This window comes from Pararge aegeria, chromosome 11, assembly GCF_905163445.1.
Source record: "Pararge aegeria chromosome 11, ilParAegt1.1, whole genome shotgun sequence".
Classification (NCBI taxonomy): domain Eukaryota; kingdom Metazoa; phylum Arthropoda; class Insecta; order Lepidoptera; family Nymphalidae; genus Pararge; species Pararge aegeria.
In genome coordinates, this window is record NC_053190.1 from 16,361,928 (window position 1) to 16,383,013 (window position 21,086).

Here is a 21,086-nt window from a genome sequence, read left to right on the forward strand (position 1 = left end):
CTTTTGCAATGTGAGAATATAATCAGTGCATGGCAGCCCGCACACACTCAGTATTTAGGCAACTTAAATATTGACGATATTTTATACCAATAGATACTTTGATTTTTCAATATTGTTAACAATATGCAGACAATTGTCAATAATAGCTAGGAAGCATATAAAAAATCCGGTCTAGTACGAGTTAAACACTGAGAGTTCCAGACTCCAGAATAAAAATTAAAAGTAGGTAACTAACAAAAATTGTAAAAGTAGGTATCTTGCAAATGGCAAACTTAACTTTGTTTGTAGATGTTTATAAAAAAAACTATGCTAGTTAGAGGCTTGTTTTTTGTTGACATAAAGTTCTAATAGTCCTTATTATATTTTTAGAATTTTCGATTGGTCATTGGATGTTGGGAGAAGAGCACTTTTTTTTATCAAATGTATGATGGTTAGAAATAAATGTTTTTTATTTATTAATGTACAAGTGGGTTAATTCTCATTTTCATTTAATATCTCATTAAAGTTTCAACCGTCCGGTGTTTCCCCATTTCAATAACGTTGGACCATTTTTATAAACCGATATTGTAAATTATTGCATGTTTTTATTGCTTAGTTAGTGAATCCAATTTTTACAATTTTGGTACGCAACCCTAAAAAGTATGAGTATATCAAATATTTAGCTCCAAAAATCAAATTCATTTACATCGGGGCCCCTTCTCCCGATGTCAATGAAATACAAAAGTATTAAATTCTAAATTTTTGGGGTCGCAATTCATAATGAAACACTATGGTAACATAATGTCAAATCAAAGAAAACGGACGCAACTCTGACGGTACTCTAACTGCCAATCATTTCATGCGGCAAGTTAAGATGAACAGATAGTTCCTACTTTTCTCAAACAAAGGACCTAGATTTTTTATTAAATTGCTAGATAACAATATTGTTAGCATTTTTGTTGAAGAATAAGCAATTCGTTAGGAGTTGAAAAAATTAAGATACAGATAAGGAATTTTAAATAATTTCTAACAACCTCTACTTATTTTCTCTCTGAAATTGCAATAGTATTGAAATGTTAATACAGATCTTCTTCTTCTACTACTTCTTCTTCTTGCTTTTTAGGTGTTAATCAGCACGTTGTATATTATCATTGTCATTTATACTTGGAAGATACACAAAGGTGATTGTCAAAAAATAAACATTATATAAATATAGCAATATACTTTTTATAAATTTTAGTATTCGAAAATAAGGCATTCGTAATGGAGTGTGGTCTTTGGTTAGTGTTATAGTTAATACAGATGTACCAGTAGTAGAATTTTGCACCAAATGTTTCTAAACTGTTCACAAAAGTCATTGTCAACACGAACTGCTAATGTAAATTTTTGACAAAACAAGACAGCTGTATAAGATCCATGAAACGATTTTTATTTTAAACCTTATTTCTTGAATGTTACTAATCAGAATTGCTTGGGTTTACCTTTAGCTTGTATTTAAATTCTAAGTTAAAAGTTATCCTTCATAATTCATTTCAATATTAGAATATTCGCGATCTGCGTACTGTTTGATACCTATCAATTATTTATGGGATAAAACGTTCCATTCGCAAATATCACAGACGGACGGATTTATACTTATCATTTATCAAATTACAAATTGTTTATAAAACATACTATCACTATCAAGCAATCGCCCCAATCGGCGTAAAGCCGACTTTTAATGAGCAATAAGTACCAAAAATAATTATTGTTACTTTGCTTTGTTAAACAGTGACTATAAGTCTAATAGATCTATCAGTATACACATACAGTTGCCTACAAAAGTTTTAACTATAACTTTTCTGAAATTCTTATTGAAATGGTTGTGTGTAATAGTGGTGATTCCAAGCTTGATGCTGCTGTAACAGGGTGGCTTAAACACGATAAGGTAAGCACTTATATCATTATATCCAATGCGCTTTATTTCATGATATATGATATACCTATTTCATGATTTCATGGTATACATATTACATGATATTTTATATTTGAGTTAGAAGGAGGTCCTTTGTAAGGAGTCTTATGTAAGGAGTTCTGAATTCTAGTTTTTTGTTCTGCATACGGTCCAGCGGCTCTGTGCACTGTGTGGGTACTCTTTTCTGATGATTTTAAACACTGTAGTAACCCACGCAGGGTCCCCCGTTCCAACACCTGTCATCCTGAGCCATTTCTGATACCATTTCCTCGTGCCTGGTCTCCTGTTGTAACTACTATTATATAAATTTGAAAGTAACTTACCTGTTACCTATTCAAGCATAGACCACTCAGTAGATTAAAACAAATTATGATGTAGATTGAATCTTGGAGATAGACTAATGAGAAAGTTACCTGCAAGATTTAAAAAAAAGGAAAATCACCAGAAATAATATCTTTCCTTCCAAGAGAGTTATAAAATCAATCATGTAATTCAGACCTAGTAATGGTAATTTATCAGTTTTTAGATGTTACCAGGATTGGTGGCTTAACTTGAATTAATATAATAAATACAAAATGAAATTCTTTAAATTCCTACATTTCAAATTTTTTCAAATTCAAATTCCTACATTTCAAAATTCTTTATCAAAACATTACAAAACATATCTGTAAAAAAAAATTAAAATGCCTTGTGATTAAAAATCACAAGGCATTTTAATTTTTTTTTTTTTTTTAATTTTAATTTCATCTTTTCGAGCTACAAATAGTTTGTATTAAAATAACTATAATAAATAAACGCATTATTGTCTAGCCCTAAAGTAAAAGTAGCTTGTGTAATGGGTACTAAGATGCCTGATGAATATTTTTATGAATAAAATACATAAATACTTATACTATGCATATAAACACTGGAAAACATTCATGTATTGTTGCATTTATTATTGTCGCATATTAATAGGGAAATACTGATTTCTTCTGAAAAAACTTGAACAATTGCAATGGAGCATATAATTGAAGTTTTGTGCAAACTGCAATCATCCACTAGTAATATTAATATTTAATTTGCATCAATGTTTCATCTCTGTTGCCAATGTCCTTGGTGTTCGCCATAGCTTGTAACTGAAAATTAGCCATTTAGCAGCTTTTTCTTTTTTGGGCATTCAACAAAACCACATTTAGTGGGTGTCCCACAAGAGCTTACTGTTTTTAATCTTTTTAAATTCTATATGTGGACTAACACCAGAATAGTTATGTAGTGTTTTGGCACACTTCAGCGAACAGGAGCTTTAAAATCTCAGAGTGTGACATAGCTTTGCTTAACTGTTGGGACGTTATGCAACGTTTATTAATATTTATTTTTATTTTATTTATATACTTTATTTGGACACAACAACAGGATACTTAAAAAGTAGGATACAAAAGGCGGCCGTAGTAGCGATCTTAGCAGACGGCCGATTGGCGCAGTGGGACCCTACTTTCTGAGTCCAAGGCCGTTGGTTCGATTCCCACAACTGAGAAATGTTTATGTGTTGAGCATGAATGATGCTCAGTGCTGGGTGTCTATCTGTATATTATAAATATTTATGTATATTATTAATTAAAATATTCATCAGTCATCTTAGTACCCATAACACAAGCTACGCTTACTTTGGAGCTAGATGGCAATGTGTGTATTGTCGTAGTTTATTTATTTATTCATCTCTTCCAGGCAACCTTAGGATTAAGAAAACCAAGAGAAACCGATTGGTGGGGGTGTATAATTATTACATACATACTTACTAATAGTTATACACATTAGTGTATACTCTCACTCATAAGGCTTTAGTATCTGGATAAGTATTAACTTATCCAGATCCTTAGGCCTTATGAGTATATAAATTCTTCATTTAATTCGTATTTGAACCAGCCAGAAAAGTTATTGTTACTATTGCCTATTGGATAGAAGCAGGCGTTAGTTTTCGGAAATCCATGATATATTATGAAATTAAACTTAATTTGCTATACTCCGCGAAAAGCAGGAGAATATGTATGGTGTAATTTATAATATTATCACAAACACACACGCACACACACGCATATAAACACGCACACACACACGCATACAAACGCGCACACCCACAAACAAATCAAATGTACCTACCTAAGCACCCGCCTCAAAAATTTACATAATTCTCTTTTTTTTTTTTTTTCATTTATTTATTTCTTTTCTTTCCTTTATATAATTTTCCCTGTAAAATTGTCAAACGTTTGTTAATAAGACCATAGATATAGGGAAGACACTTTCTCCTGTAACACAGTTTTAACTACCGCAGGAGACAGGGCTTCACACTCATGAAATGTATATAAAATAAATATTGATAAAATAAAGATATTATTATTATTATTATATAATTTCTTCAATCCTTATACTCCACACCAAACAGATCTTCCCCCTCTACGCACGTTTCGCTCCGAAACTGGAGCATCCTCAGGAGATGTTGACATTACAATGAATAATTGTTTAACAATTATTGTTTAACAATTATTCATTGTAAAGTCGTGTGGAGCATAAGGATTTAAGAAATTATAAATTACACCACTCAGATTCTCCTGCTTTTCGCGGAGTACAGCAATTTAAGCTTAATTTTCATACGTAATTGTTACTTTCAGAATCCAGTAACGCGTCAAGAAGTATTGGACGATATAGCGAATTCAAAATGGGACAAGCTAAGAAAGACCATGTTAAAACGCCAGAAATTTGGCACGGCGGGTTTGCGCGGACGCATGGGCGCTGGCTACATGTGCATGAATGATGTAGTAGTCTTACAAACTGCTCAGGTATATTTCATCCCTCGGGATTTCTGTTTCTTGACGAAAGTTGGCCACTGATTGCAATCTCGTAACGGGCTACACTCTATACCTCGTAGGGAATTGCTTGGCTGCACGTCTTTGTCAGTAATAAGCAACGGCCGGAGCAACTTCTACCAGACACCAGATTGCCGGGTTCGAACCCAGAAACTACCACTTAAAACCAGTTTGCTGACCTCTGTGCTAGAATGATCATTAGGCTGTCATCATGACAATGAGTATGCAAAATTTCATGATAATCGGTTGAAAAGTAAAGTCTTTAACTGACCAACAAACAGATTTTACATTTGCGTTTATGTATTTAGTACAATGATCTGCCAACAACATTTGTATGGAGATGAGGTTAGCTAAGGATAACCTTAAGCCGTGTTTACATTTTTCAAGTACAAGTAATACAAATATTATTTATTGCAAGTAACAATTTTAGCTTCTTTTGAAAATTCAAGTCATTCAATGGGATTTTTACACATCGGAATCTGGATCTTGTTATCACTGGTTATGTATGAATTATTGTTCCTTTATAAGAATACATATTCTCAATTTTATTAATCAATCTTGTATGCAGTTCATCAGTCATGGAGGTGCAGTCGTTTGCTTTCATGCCATAACGATAACTTAAAATGCTAAGATAATAATGCCTAACATTTACAAAATAGGCGTAGTGAGTGGCCACCTAACCATGTTTAGCGCGGCCCTGGTATTCTCTGCATACCGATTTACTTTAAAATGGTTCCCTCCAGGGTCTCTGCTCGTATTTACAAAAAGTTTGTAATCAATCACAACTGCGCAATGGAGTTGTCGTGGGCTTTGACGGACGTTACAACAGTAAAAGGTAATTCATATATTTATATATACAAATTTTTTAGAGATACACATGTAGAAGGGAATGTTTTATTGCACAAATATCAGCTTATGTTTTCAAGTTATAGAAAAGCCCTCTCAGAAAAGTTGCCAACCCACCAGCCGTCTTCAGATAAAACGCATAATTAAATGGCACTGGTTAGTTTATTAGCAGACTCATAGATATTTTAATAAAAAATCGAACAGAGTGCCATCCCAAGAGTTATAATAAAATGAGATTATGACTACGTTGCGCAATTACTTTCCTGACGTAACAAACAAATCGTGATAGTCACTATAAATTTAAGAAATTAGCAGACATGATGGTCATCGACGTATAAGTTTCATCAGTGTGACTTAGGGTGTTAACACAAAATTTAATGATTTTAAACTTTTCGTGGTTAATCAACATTTCCTAAATACAGTTCAACGGGTACATACCACGATAATATTTTTGGATTTGCCGATATTTCTCCGAGTCCCGTCGTGACCACGATCCATGCAACTGGGTCGAAATATTGACAAATCCAAAAATATTATAATGGTATGTACCCGTTGATCGATATTTAAGAAACATCAATTAATGTATTGTTGATCGATGCCATTGGTCAACTTCGCTTTGGCCGATTGACAGATACTTTGACTGGTAAATAAGATGACTGTCAAATATCGATTGACGATTCATAGAGCTATTTTTGCTCTCTTTTTTACTGTTGAAAATGTATGCACATGACGACGTGGTATTAGAGCTTGTCCGGGGAAGTACTACCGCCATGCTTATTTCTGCCGTTACGCAGCAGTGCTGTTTTCCGGTGTGAAGTGCGTGGTTTCCGGCGTAACTATAAAGGCACCTTATGTGCCCGTTTCAGACGTTCGCCTCAGGTTGATGGACACAGCGGCACTTTGTAGGACCTGCGTCTTGAATGTCCTGTGCTGTTCAGTTTTTTAACCGACTTCAAAAAGGAGGAGGTTCTCAATTCGTCGGAATCTTTTTTTTTTTATGTTTGTTACCCGATTACTCAAATTCGCCTGAACCGATATGAAAAATTATTTGCTTGTTTTAAAGGGTATGCTTTCCAGGTGGTCCCATTTAAATTTTATCGAAATAGGTCGTGCTGTTATTAAAGAATCAACAATAATGTAACCCAAAGTAGCAAATGTTTGCCCATAAAGTTCATTATTTGGCGTGCGCTGAGAAAAGTATTGATGATACATAAAAAATATGTACTACATGATTAAAGTACTCATTATTACCTATAAAAAAAGTCTCCGAGGGAAAATATCTAACTATCATATCTAGGTCGCAATAGTAGCGTTTGTGTTCTAAAATTTAATTAGACGTAGTATGTTGAAGTCGGCTTTTTTTTTTAATTTCAAAATAATTTTAGGCGATGGTTTTACAATTACCTACCATCGTGACATTTGCCGTTATTATTAAAAAAAAAAGGAAAAATTTGTGTGGCGACACCCTTATTCTGATCTAAGAATCTACCCGTAGTGCGTCAACATTGACGGAATATCATTGTGAGGTCAGTTAGTATACCTTATCAGGGATTGATAAGAATTGAATGCGCAAATTCTCCTAATGTTACCCAAATTTAGAGTACGATATTTTGGGGATCTAAATTATTTAATGCAATCGACAGTTCCGTTTGGTGACGGCAGATGAGAGTATAGTTGGTACTAAATATATATATAGCAGTCTTTAGTTTTGTGAAGTATTAGTTACAACGATATAAATCATTACGTACCAGCATTAGAAAATGTAAGAAAGATGAGAAAGTTGCGTGTAGTAGGCATAACAACTATTACCTAAGTTCGAAGCTAAATTTTATTTATTAAAGTTATAAATCTTTTGGCGCGTAAGGGAAAAATAATGAGTGTAAATTTTTACGATGCCCGCGCGCACCGTCAAAAAAACCGACACCCTGAAGTTAGCTATTAGGTTTGACAGTGTACCTATACTTTCAAATGTCTGCGGGCTCATTCCGGTGATTTAATTGATTCAATTGTACAAAAATCTCAAATTTTAATTTTGAGTGAAACTCGGCTGTCCGATAATGAGTATTCGAAATATAATTATGTTTATTATGTCCATTTCTTTAATTATGGAGATTTTTTATTTTTGCGATACTTACTAAAATAAACTTTATTTAACTAATGCATTTTAATAAAATTTACAATTAAACGTAGTATAAGGCATAAATTAGTAAGGTATAAAATTTAGAAAAAGATTTTTATCTAGTATCACCGAAGATTTAAACCTTCTAACGTGTGTACATAAGTACACACACGTTTTTTTTTATTGAAATGCTACTTTTTAGGCACCTACAGGTTTTTACATAACCTTTTATGTTCTAGCGAATAATTTTTCGTTGCACTGTCTATTATGCCCCCGAGACATGATGGCTGCAATCGTTTCCACGCTTTCATATGAAAGACGGATGTAGGTATAGCTTCCACCAAGCTAAATATATACTTTCTTACTATTCACTATTCAGTTGGAGACATAAAAGATAACTCTATAAGTGTTTTTTTGCGAGGTAAATTCAACCCTTTATGGGTTATTCAGAACAGGGAAAGAAATACCGATTAAACTAGAACGTAGTCGCCGACTCCCATTAGTATATTACAAATGCAATATGTCACAACACACCGTTTATGTATTTAAGAATAAGTATATGTCAGACGATCTAAACGAAGTTTTCATGATAACAATGGATGCATTATAAGTACCTACTAGTTTTCTTACCTATTAACATAAACGCTCTAAACATAACAACAATATTGCATAAGTAAACATTAAAATAAATACGTAGGTTCAAACAATAAAACTAGGTACTATTGAAATTGTAAAGAAAACACATATTATCAATATGAATAGTAATAACAAAAACGATAAAAGAAGAAGAAAAACACTTATCCAACTCAAACTTCCAAAAGAGTGTCATTGAAAATCTGTCCAAGATGGCCGCCACCACTATATAGCGGCTTAAGTAGGTACCTACATATAGGAGGTTTTTCTTAATTTTTAATTTATATGTCCTTTCTTTGTGTTTTACCAAAGCTGCGTTTTCTGGAAAGTTTTATTATTGGTATTAATTTTATTGTTAGTAAGGTATATTGTTGCTGGTCATATATCTATACTAATAACATGTTGGTATAATACGTATGTTCTACTTTTTTTCCTATTCTCTTTCCCAATCAATTACTCTAACTCTCCATTAATCCCATTGCCTTGGGTCACATACCATAGATAAATGTTTCGTGTTACGACAATTTTTTTTTGTCTATGATTATGTCTCTTTTTTTGGTACAAGATAAATAAGTTTACTAATAGTATTAATAGTAAACTTATGTAGTTTAGTATCCTAATGTCCAGTTACTTATGTAGTAATCTACATAAGATACTGGACATTAGGACCCAAACATCCATCCTATGTGATAAGTCCGTTCATGAACAATGTCATTAATTCTACTTCTACGGATCTTCACACATTTATGATATGATTTTGGACACTCCCTTTTTACAAGTTACTAGCTCTCTTCCTATCAAAATGACGAACCTTTATTATCAGACCAATAGCTAGCGATCATGTCCGAAATAAAACAGTAAATTTAATTTAATTTCCATTTCATTTCAATTTAATTTTATTTCTATTTCATTTAATTTTTTTTCTATTTCATTTCATTTCTATTTCATTTTAATAATTAATATGGGTCAGAGCCATATCTAAAAGTGGCTGGCTTTAGCCAGTAAGCTAATATAGCTTATCATGCAGTATTATTTATTTACTTTATGTCGATCATTGTAGGTTTGCAGAGTTAACGGCGAAAGTCTTTGTGTCATCATCAATACCAGTACAACTGTTCTCGGAAGTATGTCCAACCCCATTTGTATCGTTTGCGACGATTTTGTATGGAGCCGCCGCAGGGGTTATGGTCACGGCGTCCCATAACCCAAAAGAAGACAACGGGTACAAAGTGTACTGGGGTAATGGATCGCAGGTTATTACGCCACATGATGATAATATTCTAGAGGAAATATGGACCTGTTTAAAGTAAGTGCAGAGTTGTTTCGATCAATTCTTTACCCGCTGTTAGAGGCAATCCATAAATAATGTCACACGTTCAGGGCGAGGGCACTGATACTGTGTTATAAAGGGTACACATTGCAAAATCTATTATACCCCTAAATATTAAAACTAATTTCGGAACTGGTGTTTTAATTCAATAAGTTGCACCTAGATGTAGAATTGCAAAATATATGCCGTCACTTTAGGGAGAGGGAAAGTCTCACAAATAACGTGACCAGCTGTGACAAGGGGATGACGGGGTGACAGTGTGTTATTTATGCAGCGGTGATAGCGTATTGGGTAGCAGCTCGACTTAACTTTCGGGGGTCCGAGTTCGGATCCCAGCACGCACCTCTAACTTTGTAAGTATCTGCGTTTCAAGTAATTAAAATTTCACTTGCTTCAAAGGAAAACATCGTGTGAAAACCATGCATGCCTGAGAGTTCTACATAATGTTCTCAAAGGTGTGTGGAGTCCACCAATTCGCACTGGGCCAGCGTGGTGGACTACGGACTTAACACCTTTTCATTGTGGGAGGAGACCCGTGCCCTGCAGTGGGCCGGTATTGGGTTGATCTGATGATTATGATGAATTTATGGATGTTTTGACTTTTACAAATCCCGTCGGAACATTGTCATTACTATGTCAGTCAAAGATAAAAACTAAGATTTGTTCTTAAAGCAGATTAATTATTTTACTATCGATAACGGCTTACCTAAAGTGTCTGCCATTGTTATTATTTTTTTCAAACTAGCGCTCAGCAACTAGATAATTAAATCGACTTAAGAAAAAAATTGGATTTAATGAATTTTTTTTATGGGTATATATGCACCACCTACCTATTTTCTGTATAAGGCCGCGAAATTGTATACCTTGTTTGTACTTTTCTTTTGTTTGTATACTCTTTATGCCGTGCAATAGAAGTATATCCATTCATACATTCAAAGTTTTCCAATCTCAAGTAAAAAATCGTTTTTAGCATACCAGAAGACCATTGGAACATCGAAGAGATTCGCAACCACGATCAAGTTAAAGACTGTTTTGAGCAAGTGACATCAAAATACATGGAGTACATAAAGTCTTGCTTGCACGAGGATGTTCTAGAGGACAACAGAAAAGCTGGGATAAGTACAGTGTACAGTGCTATGCATGGAGTTGGATATGATTCTGTGGTCAGGGCATTTGAGGCTGCTAACTTGAAGGTAAAGAAATGTAAAAACACTATTATGAAAATTCAGCCTTATTTATTTATTTAATGGACAATCAACAGGTAAAAATAACTCTTATAAAACTAAACAAAAAATGAAAAACATATTAATGTTATATTGTAGACCCACTTATTTGTTATACTCCGCCAAAAGCAGGATAATATGTAGAGTGTTATTTGTAATTTCTTCAATCTTCATACTCCTCACCAAACAGGTCTTCGGCAATGTACCCACTATGCACGTTTCGCTCCGACAGCATCGGCGAGCAAATCTGTTACTAAGTGAAGCCAGGTTCCTAGCCATTAGGCAATGCCCGCTTGTGTAGCTAGAGAATGAGAAGAATTAAATTCGGCTCTTGTAATGTACTAAGGCAATATGTCACAACACCTGGATGATGGACCCTTAAACCTTTTCTTGCAATATGTGTTTTTATATATCGGATAGAAGCAGGCGTTACTTTGCGGAATACCATGATATATTATGAGAATTAAGATTAATTTGCTATACTCCGCAAAAAGCAGGAGAATCTGTATGGTGTAATTTATAATTCCTTCAATCTTTATACTCCATACTCCTCACAGTATCCTCAGGAGATGTTGACTTAACAATGAATAATTGTTAAGTCTTACAATGGTTCTGTTTGTTCTGAATTCGGTGGTTGTTAGTTTTAAGTCAACCAGTTAATAAACTTCTAGCGGCGGTCTAAACCATCCAGGGTGCCACCCAAACGCATAGCAAAGAAATCATTCAAATCGGTCCAGCCGTTTAGGAGGAGTTCAGTGACATACACACGCACACAAGAAATATATATATATAAAGATAAGTTGTACCCTGCCACGCTTCGCTTTGGCACATTTTTATGGAATGATTGAGAAATGAGAAACAAAACAAAGAATACATTGCATTACATGTCAGCGAGTGTTTTTCTCGCTCTCGGCAGATGGCGCGGTCACTGGTACATCGTTAAAAAAAAAACGTATTTTTGCGGTCGCGGATATGTGACTTATGCAAAAAAATAGATAAACATAATCCTTGATGCGGATTTTATATCATGCTAAAATTTCAGCTCGATCGGTCCAGAACTTTTGAGTTTTCGAAGCGTACACAAACCAACATAACATTTTTATATATATATAGATTTTGTATTAACAGCTGATGGTTTTCTGCGTAAGGAAAAAAATAAAGTAAATAAATAAGTACTTCTTTACTGTATCGTTTTAGGTTCTGCTAAGCGTAAAAGAGCAGCAAGACCCGAATCCCGATTTCCCAACAGTAACATTCCCTAATCCGGAAGAGAAGGAATGTTTGGAGCTTAGCAAAAAACTTGCAGAGGGAAATAACGTTAAACTTGTCCTTGTGAACGATCCAGACGCGGACAGACTAGCAGTTGCCGAATATAATGTTGAGTGAGTGACACAAACATACACACCATTAAATAAAATATATATAAGTAAATAAATAAATTTATATACTACGACAATACACACATCGCCATCTAGCCCCAAAGTAAGCGTAGCTTGTGCTATGGGTACTAATATGACTGTTGAATATTTTTATGAATAATATACATAAATACTTATAATATACAAATAAACACCCAGACACTGAAAAACATTCATGTTTATCACACAAATATCTTCCAGTTGTGGGAATCGAACCCACGGCCTTGGACACAGAAAGCAGGGTCGATGCCGACTGCGCCAGCTGCCGTTAAATAGGTGTGTTTGTAATTTCGAAATAACCCATTCCTCGGATGATCGGCGCTGTTTTTTTTAATCCATTATTAATGAGCACTAATCGATGAATCAAAATTAGAATCAGGTGATTTCTGTCACTTTATTAGATACGCGACGCGTAGCGTAGGTACTATGCGCGTCTTTTATCATTAATAAGGTTGCCACGAGTAACCAATTAGTTAATTTTAATTCGTTTGTATGAAATTCAAATTCAAATTCATTTATATGGAAAAATAAATATGCTTCTTTTTGATTTAATATTTTTATATCCTGATTCCTTATGAAATATACTTATGCATCCTGCGATATTACTTCGTAATTCTTTTACACGTTGCACACGTTCTTTTATACGTATCTATGCGTATAATATTCATAAAAACATTCAAAGTCAAAGTCAAAGTCAAAAATATCTTTATTCAAGTAGGCCCACAGGTGGCACTTTTGATGCGTACATAAGAACCACACGGTAGTGAGATGATGGCGATAACCACATTCGTAAACTTAAAACTAAAGCTACGAGGGTTCCAAACGCGTCCTGGTCTAAGAAGAAGCCCACAACAAACTTAGCCGGGTGTTTTTTTTTTTTTTTGTTATCACCATCTCACAATGTCATTTTAAATTATTAGAAGAGCAACCTGGTTAGAGCAATAATTTACACCCGTCACCCCCATATTCGTCAGCTATCTAAGACAACACATAACACAAGCTCCGAATACTTTGGGGCTAGATGGCGATCTGTGTATTGCCGTAGTACTTTCATTATTCCGTCAATTCTTACTACTTGAAATAAATTACGGATAAATAAAAATCGTGGACAATTCCCAGATCAAAATCATGGAAAGTTTTCACCGGAAATGAGATGGGATCGCTGCTAGGCTGGTGGATACTGCATCAGCACACTAAACACGGTTCCGTACAAGATGAAGACGAGATATTCCTGCTCGCGAGTTTTGTCAGTTCAAAAATGCTCCGAGCTATAGCGAAGGGCAAAGGCCAGTTGGTTGAGACGCTCACTGGTTTTAAATGGATGGGTAAGAGTTTACTTTACACGCTTTTATTACGATTTATTACAAACTAGCTTCTACCCGCGACTACGTCTGCGTGAATCGTGCTTCGACTTCAGAATTGGGTTTAAAGCTTCGTTCGTTAACAATTTATAATCCTATCACGGAAACTAATTGAGAGATCGGCATGGATAGTATATATCCTTTTTCATAGCATAGGTGACAAGCACACCTAATTTCAAAGCTGTCTGCCCGCGGCTTAGCTCGTAAACAATTTTAAATTTTCCATCTGGAACAACTTAAGGAATCTTGAGAAAAGGTAGCCTATTTTCTCACAGCGACTTGCATGATGTCATCTGTCCACATCGTTAGGGGCCGACCTACGCTGCGTTTATAGGTGCGGGGTTGCCATTCCAGCACCTAGAGACCTCAACGTCCATCGGTTCCCCGAGCTATGTGCCCTGCCCATTGCCACTTCAGCTGCGCGACTCGCTGAGCTATGTCGGTAACTCTAGCTCTTCTACGGATCTCCTCATTTCTGAGGATATTTCGATCTCCTCACTTAGAGATACTCAAGCATAGCTCTTTCCATCGCCCGCTGAGTGACTCTGAGCCTTCTTATGAGGCCCATAACAATATATTAAAACACATGTAATCGTGGTTAAGAAATAATATCTTGTTTCCAGGAAACACAACACTCCTGTTGTTACAACAGGATAAAATACCATTGTTCGCGTTCGAAGAAGCCATTGGCTACATGTGTAGTCCAAGAGTGCCGGACAAAGATGGCGTCTCCGCCGCTGTGCAGGTATGTTAAATCTTTGGACGGTCGATTGGCGCAGTCGGTAGTGACACTGCTATCCGAGCCCAAGGCTGTGGAGTTCGATTCCCCAATTGGAGAAGTTCGTTTGTTTGTTTGAAATCTTTATTGCACACACACATCTTATACAAAGTATACACATATACAGAAGATACTTAGAATAGAAAATAGAGCGTGCAAAGGCGGTCTTATACCGTCTACTAGGCTATCACTGCTTACTAAGCTATCATCGTTTAGTAGGTCATCTCCGTTTACTAGGCTATCACCGTTTACTAGGTTATCCCCGACTACTAGGTTATCCCTGCTTACTTGGCTATCATCGTTTAGTAGGCAATCTCCGTTTACTAGTCTATTTCGTCATATACCTAACCGTTTCAAATATTTATAATAAAAATGTATCTACAATTTTTTTTATTAATTTTAATTAAAGGTGGCATCCCTAGCGTCGAACCTTTACTCCAAGGGGTCGTCCCTAGTTGATCAGCTGCAAGCATTATACGTGGAGTATGGCTTTCACGTCTCACATAACGCGTACTTCCTTATCCGTGAACCGACAGTCGTACAGAAGATATTCAGCCGAATCAGAAATTTTCACGGACCTGGATTGGTAAGTCGTCATCATCATCAACCCATCACCGGCCCACTACAGAGCATGGGTCCACGCTGGCCCAGTGCTGATTGGTGGACTCCACACACCTTTGAGAACATTATGTAGGACTCTCATAACTTAGAAAAGATAGGAGTTGCGTACTGGGATTCGAACTCGGCAATGCGCTCACTCTATAACCTAAAGAATTTTTGGGGTTTGGCACTACGTGTATTTGGAACTTTAAACAGATATAACGCACAGTTTTAAAACACTTATGCGAGACGCTATTATCACGACAGTCTATAGCGGAGTCCATTGCGGAGCCGCTTCTACTGTTGTACTCTACTTTAGTGCCGTGCGCAGACGGCCTATAGGTGCGAGCGAGCGCACCACCATGTGTGAGCGAGAGAGATACAACGCATGACGTAAACTTTTGGGCGAATAAGAACACCGCGTCATAGACTTTTTCAAGTTATACTTCTTTTGGCATGTTGGGAAATATGATGAGAGGGAAATACCCTGAAGTTAGCTGTAAGGTTTGACAGTTTACACTTTCAATTGTTAAAGTCTGCGGGCTCATTCCGGTGACAAAAATCTCTTATTTTAATGTTGAGTGAAACTTATTTGTCCGATAATAAGTATTAGTAATAATGACATTATTATGATAACATTGATATTACCTGTATAATTTAATAAATAACTTTTCAATGCTTGCTGAACAAGATTATGCAGACATGTGTAATGATTGTTCTTGTTGTGCATTTTACATTTCGCATGCTTAATAGTTGAATATGGAGGAATGTTATATTATAATAAGACCCTATGTCAGCTCATATTCAGCGAATAAATTTCATTTCATTTTTTATTATTCCAAATTAAATTATGTTTATTACGTCCATTTCTTTAATTACGTAGATTTTTTTTGTGATATTTACATACATTTTATTTAACTAGATAATGCGTTATAGAGAACATTTTTAGAAAAGGTTTTTATCTTGTTACGCCAAAGAAATATAACTTGTAACGCGTGTACATAAGGTTTTTTTAATGAAACGTAAATCCCTACTTCCCTACTAATCCCTACTAATATTATAAATGTGAATGTGAGTTTGTTTGTTACGCTTTCACGCGAAAACTACTGAACCGATCTTCATGGCACTTATACGTAGTCTTGGAGGTATTAGAAATAATATAGTATACATTAAAAAATACGTAAGATAAAATAATGTTTGTGAAAAAAACTAAAAATGTCATATATGACTATAGGTGTAGACTATGTAGCAGTACGCTGCCTCCCAAAATTACGCGAGCGAAGCTGCAGGGCACATCTAGTAAGAATATAAATGCGTTTTTGCTTTAACAATATGCCACTTTTTTTTAGTACCCAAAGAATGTTGGTACATGCGAAGTAACATTCCTAAACGACTTCAGTTCCGGAGTTAGACTACCCGAAGAAGTCAACGGAGAAGGACATTTGAGTAAGTCTATTAATATTGATATTTAATCGACACTGAATACTAAACACTAAGGAATGTTATAGTAGTTTTTTTTTATTGTAATAATTGACGGACCTAGCAAAGGTATAAAATTATATATAATAGTATAAAATTTACTACCAAAGTATTTTATCAAAATTAAGCTTAATTTGCTATACTCCGCGAAAAGCAGGAGAATCTGTGTGGTGTACAATTATTCATTGTAAAGTCAACATCTCCTGATGATGCTCCGGTTTCGGAGCGAAACGTGCGTAGAGGATCTGTTTGGTGTGGAGTATAAGGATTGAAGAAATTATAAATTACACCACACAGATTCTCCTGCTTTTCGCGGAGTATAGCAAATTAAGCTTAATTTTGATAATATATCATGGATTTCCGCAAAGTAACGCCTGCTTCTATACAATATACCAAAGTATTTTTTTATGTTATAAAAATTTCTACCAATGAGGGACCAATTAATATGTAAATTTAAAATTAAGCTTTATGATGTCGGGATTCGGCAAGGTATCCTGGCAGCACCTTATTCTGAGGTAGCCAGAATGCTATTCGATTATAAGTTAAGAAAAGAGTAGAAGGAAGTATTAATTTTCATAAAGGGACCGATGGGGCTGACATTCTTATGTAGCTTCGCTGTTATTAATATATCTATAACAATATTGACTATATTGTGAGCCAAAATATTGCTCTTTATATACAAAAAGCTGAAATTAACAATCGACTTACCAGAAACGGACATAAATTAGTGCAGAACTCCTTCGTGAGGTTGAGTATACGCTTTTACAACATGATTCCTAAGGAAATTCTTGACCTACCAATGCATAGATTTAAAAGATGTGTAAAAACGCATCTAGTACAGCGAGGTTATTATACATTTGATGAATTCCTCAATGACAAGGTAGATTGGAAGCAGCCAGCCTCGCTCTCATCTCCCGCAAGATAGAAAAAATTATTGTAAATGTTGATGTTGGAAAAGAGCAACTACTGAGTTTCTTGCCGGCTCTTCTCGGTAGAATCTGCTTTCCGAACCGGTGGTAGAGTCACTACAAACATACATACTTGACGTTTCAAAAGTGCTTATAAAGTAGGCCTACTTGAAATAAATGAATTTGAATTTGAATTCTTATTTAAGAAAAATCCCGAATAATTAAAATAAAATATCTTAGTTAGGGTGGTTAATCTTTATTAGGTAGGCGTCGCGTAGCGTATGTACTGTGCGCGTGGCAGTCTTTTATCTTCAATAGGGTTATCATAAGGAAACACTTGGAATGTTTTTAATTCCTGAAAGTCCCGAATAAATAAAGAATTTAAAAAAAAAATCTTAGTTAGGGTGGTTAATCTTTATTAGGTAGGCGTCGCGTAACGTATGTACTGTGCACGTGACAGTCTTTTATCTTCAATAGGGTTGTCATAAGTAAGCACTTGGAATGTTTTTAATTCCCGAAAGTCCCCAATAAATAAAAAAAATCGATCACCTAAGAACAATAATAAAGACCGTTTCCCCCTATTAGGGGTACTGGGAACGGGGTTAGACCAGGACTACACGAGCGGTGAGATGATCTTCTTCCAATGCAGCAACGGACTGAGCGTCACGATACGCACGAGCGGAACTGAACCCAAGCTCAAATACTACACCGAACTCGTGTGTAACGCGCCCACGATAGCGTGAGTATAACCGCTGTTTATGTACTGTATTGTACTAAAATTGTAATAAATTTCGGTACTGAAATTTATTATTCCTTTATCAAATCAAATCAAAAACACTTTATTGTACACCAAAGACAAAGCAAAAAAAAAACACAATTGAAAGAAAGAAAGAAAGAAAGAAAAGGTAAAAAAAGGTGGCCTTATCGCTTAAAAGCGGTCTTTACCAGGCAACCTACCATAGTACATGAAGGTACGAAGAAGGTTTAGGGTGTGCATAAAATAATATTCAAATAATAAACATGAATTACAAAAATTGATAAATAATAATAAATAAAATAAAACATACTTCATTTACGTACACATATAATATAAAAAATATAATAGACTATACTTTATCATTACCGATCATAACTTCACCACAACTGTACTTAGTCCGTCAAATGTATTTTTTGTTAACCCCCGACGCAAAAACGAAGGGGTGTTACAAGCTTGATGTGTGTGCTAGTGTCTGTCTGTGGCATTGTAATTCCTGAACGGATGAATCGATTTTGATTTCATTTCTTTTGTATGAAAGTTAAATTTGTCGGGAGTGTTCTTAGCTATGTTTGATGAAAATCGGTCCAAGATGGCCACCACCGCAAAATGGCGGATTACATATTTTTTTACAGCTCCCTCAATATGGCTATCAAATGAGAGGTCTTGACTAGTAAAATACTATACACTATTTGTTATAACTTTTTAATACATTAGATTAAAAAGTTATAACCAAACGTAGCATTATATTTATAGTTGTTTATTTTTACAGGGAACAAGACGAGAAGAAAATCTTCCTCGAACAAATAGTGAAAGAGTTTATAGATGAGCTAATTCAGCCAAAGGAAAATGGTTTGATCGGTTGAACATAGAAGCACATGTATGTAGATTAAATTTCACGTGACGTATTTATTGGAATAGCTTAAAACCTTTATACAACGTGTAAATGAAAACTGAAATAATACTACACTTGAGGTACATTAAGCACTGTCTCTGAGACTTAGCTGTGAAACCGAAAACCTTATAGTTTTTGTGTAAACCACTGCCATAATTTTTACGAAAGAAGTCAGATACAGCCCTAACATCACATTCAAAATTAAAATCATGTGATGTCTGTCACTTTATTAGGTCGGTAATTTATCTTCAATAGGGTTGCCATAAGTAAACACTTAGGGTGTTTTGAATTCGTTTGTATGGAAAAATAAATATGCTTTCGTAATTTTGCTACACGTTGTAAATATATATATATATATACATACATACATATTTATGAATATTTTTTATGGTTTATATTATTACCAAAGGATTAACATTGTTTCTGTGATATTTCTGTTCCCTTTTTTATGTTCAACATATTGTGATATATGTATGTGATTAAATCGTATTGAAATTAGATCTCTCGATTACTTTTTACTTCCTAAAACTGATATCATTTTTTTTCAGTTATATTTATACAAGCAAAGATTAATGTACAATAAAGGTTTCATAATTAGTGAATATGGCTCACTAAAATTCTTACTGAGCGAATTTATCGTGGCGACTACAAATATATTTCCATTCGCACACTCAGTTTTCACAAATACAATTAATTTTCGATTAATATTACAGTATCGAACTTGCGGTCGCCATATTGTGTTTATTTCGCTCGTTTCATAATATCCCATTTTTTTTTTATCCTTTACAAAATATAATTATGTTATGTTTAATAGACGCCTAATTTTCATAAAACATAAAATAAAATCCTCAAGATGTACAAAGTGTATGTTAACCTGTCTAAATATACAGTAGTGCCTTTTCAAAATATAATCTGTGACATGAATGGGCTTAGAAGAGATAATTTATTTAAATAATAATTTAATTTTCACTTAACAGTGTATTGTTTAATAAAATAAAATAAAACTTAATTAAATGGGTATTTTTCATTCATTAAACAATCCTACTGACAAATAAATTATCAGATTTCCTATATATCCGTCAAAACGTCAAATTCAAAAAATTATTTAGCGATATTTAGCATAATGAAATAAAATACTATGTCCAAAATATAATATTTTATTAACAACGAAAAATACATTCATTATTTAATTATAACTAGCTAGCAATCTCGATTTGTATATAAAATTTGATATAACTCCCAAACAAAACCCGACAACTGTCCTATAAAAGTACCAAAATGGATAAACCTTTCGTGTATATGATAATATTTTAGGAGAATCTACACAATTAATACGGTCTTACGTTACAAACTCGTTTTGTATCTGCCTGTTGCATATGAGATATTTTGAGACGTTAAAAAGCCTTATCTAGAATATAAGGCTAAATACCTTATCTAGAATATGCCCAGACCCGAAAATATATACCAACTTAAGCAAATAAGTTAATATTACTTTAACCATTTTGAAGTCGATGCCAAAGAAAATGTAAAAATAATTAGGTACATACTAATAGCGAACGGTGTACGAAGTTGAATGAATGAATGAATGAATGAATGATTTATTTATTTCTCCATATTACTTATAAGTACGATTACAATATAATGTTGCTTACGGGCTATTTTGTTATACATTTATAATGTGGGGACTGATGCTTGAACTAGGTAGAACCTGTATCTCAAGCCACCAGGCCCTTTCCCCAGGATAAAGTATACAAGGATGAATATAATATAGTTTAAGTAATGTTATAATCACAGTTATTCGGTAATATTTAAATTTAGTAAGAGTAACGTTTATAGTAATTTTCATAATATGTGTACAGCAAAATTAGCGCAACTGCCGGTCTGCCCTATTTTATACTTTTATATCTCCAAATTTTACTACTATTGTTTCCCACGTGAGCATTCTCCTTTTTTGATATGTCAATTA

At 34.5% G+C, this 21,086-nt stretch overlaps 1 protein-coding gene across 1 annotated transcript; it reads left to right on the top strand.

Moving 5' to 3' along the window:
- The first annotated feature begins 1,435 nt into the window (after window positions 1-1,435).
- Window positions 1,436-19,189, top strand: LOC120627634 (phosphoglucomutase-2). Its single transcript, XM_039895647.1, has 12 exons — window positions 1,436-1,906; window positions 4,582-4,749; window positions 5,520-5,611; window positions 9,435-9,680; window positions 10,675-10,897; window positions 12,125-12,309; window positions 13,465-13,670; window positions 14,330-14,451; window positions 14,894-15,070; window positions 16,434-16,530; window positions 18,057-18,210; window positions 18,998-19,189. Exons 1-12 carry the CDS (start codon window positions 1,838-1,840, stop codon window positions 19,089-19,091), a joined length of 1,833 nt encoding a protein of 610 aa, XP_039751581.1. The 5' UTR covers window positions 1,436-1,837; the 3' UTR covers window positions 19,092-19,189.
- Window positions 19,190-21,086: the final 1,897 nt, after the last annotated feature.

What these genes read in the sequence shown, in the direction of transcription:
- LOC120627634 (XM_039895647.1), top strand. Translation starts at nt 1,838, where the DNA reads ATGGTTGTGTGTAATAGTGGTGATTCCAAGCTTGATGCTGCTGTAACA. An exon ending in TAGTCTTACAAACTGCTCAG is followed by an intron (nt 4,750 to 5,519) that starts GTATATTTCATC and finishes GGTTCCCTCCAG; the next exon opens with GGTCTCTGCTCGTATTTACA. An exon ending in CACTGGTTTTAAATGGATGG is followed by an intron (nt 13,671 to 14,329) that starts GTAAGAGTTTAC and finishes TCTTGTTTCCAG; the next exon opens with GAAACACAACACTCCTGTTG.